Below are 11,229 nucleotides of genomic sequence, written 5' to 3'. Positions count from 1 at the left end.
AGGAAAGTTTATGATACTAATAACATCCGCAAAAGCACTAGGAAAAGAATTAAGAAACAATTTTCATAATGCAGAATCTAAAAGGTATCAATTGGAATCCAGGGGGTTTTGGGGATACTGCTAAACATTTGTTTGTCAAAGAGGCGATTAGGGAGCATAAATTAGATTTTATAGCTTTGTTGGAAACTGGGAGATCTAATTTTTCTATTCCCTTTTTGAACCAATTGGCGGCGGGGTATAATTTCTCCTGGTTTTGCTTACCGCCACATGGTCGCTCAGGAGGTATTCTAGTGGGAATAAACTCCGATACGTTACAAGTGTTAAAAGTAAGCACGGGAGATTTTTGTGTTAAACTACATATCAAGTGTAAGCGAGATGGTTTTGAATGGATTCTGGTGCCAGTCTATGGGGCTGCCCAAGATGAGCATAAATCAGAATTTTTGGCTGAGTTAGTGAGAACTTGTGAATCTGAAACACTTCCTATGTTGGTAGGTGGTGATTTCAATATTATTCGTAAACGAGAGGAGAAGAATAATAATAATTTCAAAGCGCGTTGGCCTTTTGTTTTTAATGCAATTATTGAGCACTTGAATTTGCGTGAAATTGCTCTCACTGGGAGACAATTTACATGGGCAAGTAGAAGAGCTGAGCCTACATATGAGAAGCTAGATAGAGTTCTAGCATCCATATCGTGGGAACAAAAGTTTCCTTTGGTAACTGTTAGAGCCCTTTCCAGAGCTGATTCAGATCATACTCCAATACTAATTGACTCAGGAGTGAAAGCACACCTGGGTAACCAAGCAAAATTCTCTTTTGAGCTACACTGGTTGCGTCAAGAAGGTTTTTTTGGCATGGTAGTAAAGGAGTGGAACTCAGTTATAGGTGGGGCTAATCCAATGGAGATCTGGCTGAATAAGTTAAGACACATAAGAAGATTTCTTAGAGGATGGGCAAAGAATCAGAGTGGACGATATAAGCAAGAAAAAATGCGACTACTAAATATTATTGATACTTTGGATTTGAAAGCTGAATCCAATATTTTAAATGCAAATGATAGGGAGACACTAAAAAAGGCGAATGAGAGTCTGAACAAATTAAGAAGGGAGGAGGAATCCAAATGGGCCCAGAGAGGAAGGTCAAACATATTCAGGAAGGGGGTAATAATACGAGATATTTTCACTTAATAGCAAATGGTAAACATCGAAAGAAGAAAATCTTCCAACTTGAACAACAAGAGGGGACTATTGTTGGGGAAGATAATCTAAAAGTTTATATCACGGAATTCTATAAAAAATTGTTTGGGACACCAAATCCAACAAGTATTTCGTTAAATGAAGATGAGATTCATGGTATCACACAAATTTCAACAATCGAGAATGAAATTTTGACTGCCCCTTTTACTGAAGAGGAGGTTTTTCAAGCGATTTCTCAAATGGAACTGAACAAAGCACCGGGGCCTGATGGGTTTCCAGCTGAGTTCTATCAAAAAATTTGGGAAGTAATAAAGAACGATCTGATGGCCTTATTTTCACAGTTCTCTAATGGGGATTTGCCTCTTTATAAACTGAATTTTGGGGTTATCACATTACTACCCAAGAAGGAAAATGCGGTTCAGATTCAACAATATAGACCTATTTTCTTATTAAATGTTTGTTTCAAAATATTCACTAAAGTTGGTACTAATCGCATATCCGGGATTGCCCCGAGAGTCATAAAGCCGACTCAATCTGCATTTATGCCAGGTAGGAATATTTTGGAAGGGGTGGTAATACTACGTGAGACAATTCATGAATTACATACAAAGAAGATGGATGGGGTATTATTTAAGATTGATTTCGAAAAAGCATATGACAAGGTGAAATGGCCCTTTCTACAACAAACGCTAAGAATGAAAGGTTTTGCTCCTGAATGGGGAAGGATAGTGAAACATTTCGTTCAAGGTGGTAGTGTTGGGGTGAAGGTTAATGATGACATTGGTCATTATTTCCAGACAAAAAAAGGCCTTAGGCAAGGAGACCCTTTGTCTCCAATGCTTTTTAATATTGTAGTGGACATGCTTGCCATCTTAATTGAAAGAGCCAAAGAGGATGGGCAAGTTGGAGGACTCATTCCGCATTTAGTTGAGGGAGGTCTCTCTATATTACAATATGCTGATGATACCATTCTTTTTATGGAACATGACTTAAACAAAGCTGTTAATATGAAATTAATTTTGTGTCTCTTTGAAGAGTTATCGGGACTCAAGATTAATTTTCATAAGAGTGAGATTTTTTGTTTTGGAATGGCTAAAGAAGAGGAAGATCAGTATAAACAGATCTTTGGATGTGATGCTGGTCAACTTCCTTTTAGATATCTGGGTATTCCAATACATTACAAGAAACTAAAAAATTCAGATTGGTATCCGGTAGAAACAAGGTTTGAGAGTAAATTAGGATGCTGGAAAGGGAAGTTACTATCCTATGGTGATAGGTTAGTTCTTATTAATTCAGTATTAACTAGTTTACCGATGTTTATGTTGTCTTTCCTGCAAATACCTGTTGGGGTAAGGAAACGTTTGGACTTCTATAGATCAAGATTCTTTTGGCAGTCCGACGAAAACAAAAGAAAATACCGGCTTACAAAATGGAATATTGTTTGTAGACCCAAAGATCAAGGGGGATTAGGTATTGAAGTTCTTGAAATCAAAAACAGATGCTTATTGAGTAAATGGCTCTTTAAACTTCTTAATGAGGACGGGGTCTGGCAAGAATTGCTAATTAATAAATACCTAAGACATAAGACGTTATCGGAGGTTCAAGCAAAACCTACTGATTCCCCTTTTTGGAAAGGTCTAATGGAGGTCAAACAGGAGTTTTTTGCTAGGGGTTTTTTCCAAGTGGGTAATGGTAGCAGTACTCGTTTTTGGGAAGACATCTGGCTAGGCAAAACTTCTTTGGCTCAACAGTATCCGTCTCTTTATAATATTGTGCACCATAAGAATGTCACAGTTGCACAGGTACTAGGTCAGTCGCCGCTGAATATTACGTTTCGGAGAATATTAAATGGTACCAAATGGACTTCATGGTTGCAATTATGTCGCAAATTAATGATGGTACACCTAAACGAAGAAGATGATCGCTTTGTTTGGAATTTGTCATCCAATGGTTTGTTTACAGTAAAGTCAATGTATGAAGATCTTATGTGTGATCATACCCCATTCCTGAGAAAATACCTTTGGAAGGTTAAGATTCCGTTAAAAATCAAAATTTTTATGTGGTTCTTGAGTAATAAGGTGTTGCTAACAAAAGATAATTTAGTTAAACGACATTGGAATGGATGTACAAAATGTGTCTTTTGTGGAGAACAAGAGACCATTCAACATTTGTTTATTGAATGTCCGTTAGCTAAATTAGTATGGCGTACGGTGAACTTTACTTATGCTCTTCCACCTCCCACCAATATTACTAATATGTTTGGTAATTGGTTAAATGGAGTAGATAGACAATCTAAGGGGTACATCCGAATTGGGGTGGCTGCTTTGTGTTGGTCTATTTGGAGACTCAGGAACGATATAATTTTTAACAAAAAAACTTCTTTTCATTTCTTGCAGGTTATCCATATGGTTTCCCATTGGGTCCAACTTTGGGCTCTGCTTTCTCCGGTGGGACAGCGGGATGCCATGGCTATTGGATGCACACGGCTCCTGATGGTCGCTCAGGATATCTTGTGCCAGGCTGGTTGGCGTCATACTAGACGGCTATGTTGACATGTAGTCTTAGTATGTGTGCTAGGTGTTTGATTCTTGTATCAATCCCTGGTGTTTTGCGTGTTTTGTAAACTTTAATACTCGGATCTGTTTTATTTCAATAAAAGGCTGTGTGCATCGCCACGATGCAGAAGCCGGGGTATACCCCCATTTCGAAAAAAACTTGCTCCGGCATGGCACCATCCTCAAAGAAACGTTGCACTGCCCTAATAACATCTTCCTTAATAATCCCCCAGTTCCGCTGAAGAAACCGTGCGGGAAAGCCGTCTGGACCCGGGGCCTTGAGGGCCCAATTTGAAACAGCGCGTCACTGATCTCTTGCTCTGAAAATGGGGCACATAGGCGCTCATTCATGCCATTATCCACACGAGAAGACAGGCGATCTAGGATAATATTTGGCTGTAGGCCCTCTTCATGGCTGTACAAGTTTTGGAAGAAACTTGTGGCCATGCCCTCCATCTCATCAGGTTCGGTTGCCCAAGTACCATCTTCACGCTGCAGCTTGCTGATGCGATTTTTCTTATGCCGCCAAGACGCCTTCCGATGGAAGTACTTGGTATTACGATCGCCGTCCCGTAGCCATGCAATCCGAGAGCGTTGAAGCCACATGAGCTCCTCCCTGTACAATTGTTCATCCATCTCAGCTAGGAGCCGTTTCCTTTCAGCTACACTGGCCTCATCCGATAGGAGGCTGAGCTCATTTAGTTTTTTCCTGCACTTCTCCATTCGTTGTGGGAGAGACCCAAAATACTTCTTTTTCCAATCATAGAGGGATGCCATCACATTACGGAAACTAGCTGAGATGTCACCCAGATTCTGCGTTGTCACTCTTCTAGACCATGCATCTTCCACTGCAAATGCTAGTGAGGGTTCTCTCTCCCACATGATCTCGTACCGGCGAGCTTGGCTGATGCGTCGTTGATCCTGTTGCAGTGTCACTGTCACCAACAACGGGCAATGGTCAGAACGTGAGGACATTAGATGATGAACGCGAACCTCCGGGAACAAGGAAGACCATGCCGGGTTAGCAACCGCCCGGTCCAACCGGACTTTAACATTCCGTTCCCCCGCTTGTTTATTATCAAACGTCCAAGGGGTGCCCACAAAACCTAGATCATGTACATCACAGTGCGACAGTACCTCTCGGAACTCCATCATGAGTCGCTCAGAACGCCGAGCTCTTGAGAAGTGCTCCGACTGCCACATTGCTTCGTTGAAGTCCCCTAGGAGCAGCCACGGATCTGAAGAACGTGGCTTGAGATCTCTTAAAAGGGTCCACATCTGGTGCCTATCAGCCGGTTTTGGTTCACCATAGATGAAGGTGCCACGCCAGCGTGTGCTATATGGCCCCCCTTGCGCATGCACGTCAATGTGTCTTTGACTGTACGAAAGCAGCTCCACATCGATACCCTCCTGCCAGAACAAAGCTATACCACCACCTTTTCCATCACCATCCACTTGATAGCAACCTTTCATGCCAATACGGAACCTCAAGTTTCGGACCCGATCTTTCTGTTGTCTAGTTTCACATAGAAATACCATCGCGGGGTTGTGAGTTTGCACTAGGCAAGAGAGCTCTTGAACCGTCCGGGTTTGCCCCGCCCCCCGGAGGTTCCAGCCTAAAACACTCATTGCTCATGTCGGGCCTCCCCGTGAGAGCCCGACATGTTTGTGTTATTTTTAGTGAAAACCCCTCTTGACCTTGTCATCTTTGATCCCAAGATCACCTCAAAACTAGAGTTCGCATTGTCATGCTTCAGATCAAACTGTTCTGCATTTTTACCTTTCCAAATCTTGTACACACGGTAGTTGATGCTGGTGACCTTGCAGAAACTTTGGGACTCTGTGTCCGACAAAGTTGTGTCCCCGCTGAGTTCAGATTGTGGCGTGCACCCTGCCTCCTTATTTTCTTCACTATAATTTGGGTGCACTGGGGCGTCCTTCATCTTCCCTGGGCCAGTAGTTGCCTGCGGATTGTGTCCCTGCTGGTCGTGACTAGCGGCAGGGAGAGCAGGTCCTGAGAGTGCAGCATCAGGATCTTCTAAATCTTCTCGTGCGTCGATACAACCATAGGATGCCTTCTCTAAATCGACGAGTTTGATATCCTGGTTTTGTTTGTCAGCACTGTATTCTCCCACCTCCAGTGACATGCCTCTCATCAGAATTTCAGAAACTTTCAGTCTCACCTTCACCGGAAGGAGTTCACCTACTGAAGTTCCATCCTCCCCCACATCAGCTTCCATGACCTCCTCTGCCTGGTTGCCTATAGGCCCTCCCGGATCATGATTCCATTGATCGCTCGCCCGATTAACTCCCACAATTAAAGGCCATTGAAACCAGCTAGCAACAGTATCCCAGTTGTTCGACTCCCGCTGGGGTCTCCAGGTATTGTATTAGTTTTACTTATTATATTTTAATTTAGTTTTATAATAGAAATCTCTTCACATATACACTCACTATACATCCTAACTTTGCATAGAAGTCCGTATAAGTGGATTATATTGCTTTAGAGAATATATGTATTACCTTCAGCTTCTCGTGGATTCGACACTTAAATACTTATCAAATTGTACTACGGTGATCCCCTGCACTTGGAGGTATCACACCTCCACCACCGGCCGCACCGGCATATGCTCTGCCGCTTCCGAACTGGCCATGGGCGATCCTGGACATCGTCGACCTGACCCAGGTGCCCAACGATGACGAGGAGTAGGCTAGCCTTATGTTTTCATATTTATATTTTTAACACTACGTAATTTCAAATGAAAATGTGGGAATAGTAAAATGCATCTTGCCTCCCCCCACACACCCGCGCCCCAGATGCAAAGGGTCGATCATGGTCCGAAGGCCAATTTCGCGTCCGTACCCACCGCAAACGGACGCGCACGCTTCCAAATTCGTCTGGCTGCTAGAGATGCCCTAAATGCTCTAGACCATCCGTAGTATTTTCTTTTAGATAACTTGAGACAATTATAACATATATATCTTTGCAATGGGTACAAAATATTCATGCTATCATATTTCATTAGGTGTTTTGCACATTAGACGCAAAACTTCAAGTTTGTTAAAACGTCTCCGTATTTATTTTTAGATGATTTCACCAAGATCCGCAGAATCAAGTGGATTAATGCATTCTTTCAAAACTTACTATTTCAGGGTGAAAAATACCTTGATTTGATGTCTTACAAGCATTTTTTTGCAAACTGATAAATAATTGAAATGGAACTGCATTCAGTCAGGGGCAACAAAATGTTTGTTGGTGCGTGGTACGACAACACATGCTCATAACAGCAGTCGTAGGAGGCGCCATTGACTCCATTGAAAGATTGATGCACTAGCCAATTAAACCAAAAATTTGAACTGATGGAAAGAGACTAGGCAGTGTATTTATATTTAACACTCCCCATCACGTCTATGCTATTTTAGTCCTTAGCGTGGGTTCAGTGCGGTCCGCATAATCTTTTTTATTTTTGTTTTTAAAACTGTGTGAGCAGGGTCTTGAACTTGAGACCTCTTGGCTCTGATACCATGGAAGATTGATGCACCAGCCAATTAAACCAAAAGTTCAAACTGATGGAAAGAGACTAGGCAGTGTATTTATATTCAACATCCCTTTCGTCTACTATATTTTTATACATGTGCGATTCGATATGTAATTAAGGGTACGGAGAAATATGCCAAAACATCATAAACAGTACTAGAAACCTCACCCTCAGAAGGGATCTAGAGGGAAAATATGCAGAAGGACATGGACTACGCCATTGCTTCGATCATGGAGGCTCCGACATCGATGTCCATCAGCACCATTACCATCTATGCTCTCTGCATCAACTGCTCCATCCATCTCACTGCAATTCAAACCCTATTGTGTATTCATACATGTATTACTTTAATCATGCATCCGCAATTTTTATGAATATCTCAATTATGTCTTGTGCTCCCAAGTCGGAGTGGTTTACCTTATTCTCAGGAATATGGAGGAACCCTAATATTAATATGAAGCAAACGCAATAATAAAATGTTTGATTTATGGTTTATGGATGTGGTTATGTTCTTCATGATATTGTGGGAACGACAACTATAATATTTTCCCTTGCAGATATGAAGGATATTTATTACCCTCATGGGGCGAAGGTTATAAGCATATAGGTGACATATGTTGTCTCTCTTGTTAGCTGATCTTTGGTAAGAGAATAACATTGACCCATGTACTTTACGCTCATTATCGAAAAAATGTACTCTACGTTGCATTCACGCGGAGTCTCTTAATTATTATTGTACTCCTATGACAATCTTTAGAGGGCAATTGTGGTTGCGACTTGTGAGTGATTTGAAACTAAGTTTTCAATATGAGTTGCATTTTCTCAAAAAGTTTACAATTAGCATCTTTTTTTATTTGAATTTAATGCTTGTTCTTTGATTTCAGAACATTGCCACTTTTACTTCAAAAAATAGGTTAGAAATTCTCAAGAAAGGTGCAATTACGTATCTTGGAACGGGCAACCGACTTTGGACACAGAGTAAAGATGACCTGATACTAGCACGTCATTTCCCTCCTCCTTTGCTTGTTTAGAGAAATCATTGTTGTCTTCAATATAAAGGATACATATAACAACACTACTGGGCAGCTAGCAGTTGCTTTTAGGTGGACAAGAGCATGTACAACGCATGCGCTTATTCAGGCGCATATACATGCCGTAATACTTCATTTGGACCAGTAGGGAGGTGTGGCCCGACAAAATAGCTACATTGTTAGTTGTTACCATTAACAAATCAATGCTACAAAAATAATTTGAACTTACGATTCTCAAAACATTTTATTTTAAAAATAAACGAATCTAGAAATTAAAGGGAAAAGCTGATCCAAAGCATCCCCTTTGTCTTCTCTTTCATCTCCCATCTTCACCTTGCTTTCCCTTGCGACACGTGGCGAGCAGGGAGACCACTTTCCAAGAATTTTCTGGCACCACAGGTCGGCCTATTTCTAACGATTTCGAAAAGAAAAAGCAAGACACATTGCTACCAAGTCGACGGAAACGTTATCTTAGTCGAGTGAAATCCCTATATGTGAGCAACGTGAGGGACGTGATGGCCTTTCGATTAGGCGCTGAAGAAACGGTCATGTTAAGCCACCATGACTCAAGAGGTTTTGTTGTGCACTTATTTAGGCGAGTCGATCCGATTGCTTACTCAATCTGTGATTTGCGGCAACTAAGCTTCAGCCCAACTAAATAATTGAATCTGGATAACACTAAAGCCCATACTGGAGTAACAAAACAGTAACTAAGACAAATCCGCTCAAAACAAAAACAAAAACTAAAACTAAAAAACAAGACAGAGGGCCACCAAGTCGACTGAAACGTTATCTCACATTTGATTACTGATAACATATTGTTGGCTTATGAATGCTTGCATAAGATAAAGAACAAGAAGAAGGGAAAGGAGGGTCTATGTGCTGTGAAATTAGACATGCATCATATGACCGAGTGGAGTGGGTTTTTCTGGAGCGTATGTTGATAAAGCTGGGATTTGAGAGGGATTTTGTTGATCTTCTAATGACATGTGTACAATCAGTGAAATACAAAGTCAGATATAATGATCAAGAAACAGAAGGATTTATACCTAGTAGGGGCCTCCGTCAGGGGGATCCTCTATCACCTTATTTATTCCTTATTTGTGCAGAAGGGTTATCTACTGCTCTAGCTCATGAAGAGGAGGTTCGTGGCATTGAAGGTGTTCGGGTGTGCAGAAATGCACCATCAGTTTCCCATTTACTATTTGCTGATGATTCCCTGATACTTATGAAGGCTAATTTAGTTAATGCAACCTCATTGAGAAGAGTTCTGGATCAATACTGTGCAAGCTCGGGACAATTGGTGAGTGAGGCAAAGTGTAGCATTTTCTTCAGCTCTAATGTTGAAGTAGAGGTTAAAGCTCACGTCTGTGAGGAACTTAATATTATGACTGAAGCTATTTCAGAGAAATACCTAGGCCTGCCCGCTATGGTTGGCCTAGACCGAACTGATAGTTTTAATTATCTGTTGGAAAGGATTATTGCAAGATTGCAAGGATGGAAAGAGAGGTTTTTATCTATGGGGGGGAAAGGAGATCCTTATTAAAGCTATTATCCAAGCTATCCCAGTGTTTGCGATGGCAGTTTTTAAAATCCCAAAACAACTATGCAAGGAGATGAATGATGCAATGGCTAGCTTCTGGTGGGGAGATACAGATGATCAACGGAGGATGCATTGGTTTGCATGGTGGAGAATGTGTATACCAAAGAGAAAGGGAGGTATGGGGTTTCGTGATCTCCATACTTTTAATATGGCCATGCTAGCAAAACAGAGTTGGAGATTGATTTCAAAGCCAGACTCTATTTGTGCAAAAGTTCTGAAGGCCAAGTATTACCCTAATTGTTCATTATTACATGCGGGGCCAAAAAAAGGATCTTCCTATACCTAGTAAAGTATTGTTGCGGGGTTGAAAACTTTTAAAAGAGGTCATGTCTGGAGAATCGGTACAGGTGAGAAAGTAAACATATGGGAGGATCATTGGATCCCAACTAGTCCGACGAGGAAGGTGATAACTAGAAGAGGACAAATCCTGTACAAAACTGTCGATCAACTCATTGATCCAACTACAAATCTCTAGGATGAGGAAATGGTTCGTATGCTATTTTTGCATATTGATGCAGAACGGATACTGAGGATACCTCTGAGTTCTCAACTAGATGATAATTTTGTTGCTTGGCATCATACATAAAATTATATCTTCTCTGTCAAATCAGCTTACTATATAGAATGGGATCATCAGTTCGGATCACAAGTGAGGAGAAGAGATGGTCAAGGTTCATCGCAAGATAATCCAGTTTGGGAAAAAGTGTGGTCTTTGGAGGTTCCGAGTAAGGTGAAAATTTTCATATGGAAAGCCTTACATGGTGTAGTCCCAGGAATGGCTATTCTGGCATCCAGACATATCAAGGTCCAGCCACAATGTCCTATTTGTATGCTTGGACCAGAGGATATAAAACACCTTCTGTTCTGTTGTGGCCGAGCAAGACAGGTTTGGGGGGAGCTCGGCTTACTTGCGGTAATTGAGCATGCAATATTGGTTGACAGATCGGGATCGGTTGTCTTGGAACATATCCTTTGCTCCCCAAATTCTAAAGTATCTTGGCTTGAAAATGTTAAAACACATGAACTGCTGGCGGTTGGTTGTTGGTACATCTGGTGGCAACGCAGGGAATTAGTTAAAGGGGAGAATGTCAGCCCTCCAAAGAGTTCAGCTTTTGCTATAAACGCCTTGGCAGCAAATTTTGGGGCTGTGAAATATACTGTTGTTGAGAGAGAGGTAAAATGGTCAAAACCACCAAGGGGTCATCAAAAATTAAATGTAGATGCTTCTTACCATGCGAATGGTTCGGGTTCTGCTGGTATTGTTTTGCGAAATGACAAGGGTGAGGCCATAGCTGGTAAAATTTGCTT

General features: G+C 41.4%; 1 protein-coding gene across 1 annotated transcript; it reads right to left on the bottom strand.

Moving 5' to 3' along the window:
- Positions 1–4,052: 4,052 nt before the first annotated feature.
- Positions 4,053–5,287, bottom strand: LOC127340275 (uncharacterized). The gene is made up of 2 exons (XM_051366045.1): positions 4,170–5,287; positions 4,053–4,068 (listed from the first exon to the last, which is right to left on the bottom strand). The coding sequence occupies exons 1-2, from the start codon at positions 5,285–5,287 to the stop codon at positions 4,053–4,055; spliced, it is 1,134 nt and encodes a 377-aa protein (XP_051222005.1).
- Between the last annotated feature and the right edge of the window lie 5,942 nt (positions 5,288–11,229).

The sequence above is a fragment of the Lolium perenne genome, chromosome 3, assembly GCF_019359855.2.
Source record: "Lolium perenne isolate Kyuss_39 chromosome 3, Kyuss_2.0, whole genome shotgun sequence".
Lineage (NCBI taxonomy): Eukaryota > Viridiplantae > Streptophyta > Magnoliopsida > Poales > Poaceae > Lolium > Lolium perenne.
This window is presented reverse-complemented; position numbering and strand designations above follow the sequence as displayed.

Bases quoted from the DNA above. Each gene is read 5' to 3' on its own strand.
- LOC127340275 (XM_051366045.1), bottom strand. From the start codon at position 5,287: ATGGTATTTCTATGTGAAACTAGACAACAGAAAGATCGGGTCCGAAAC.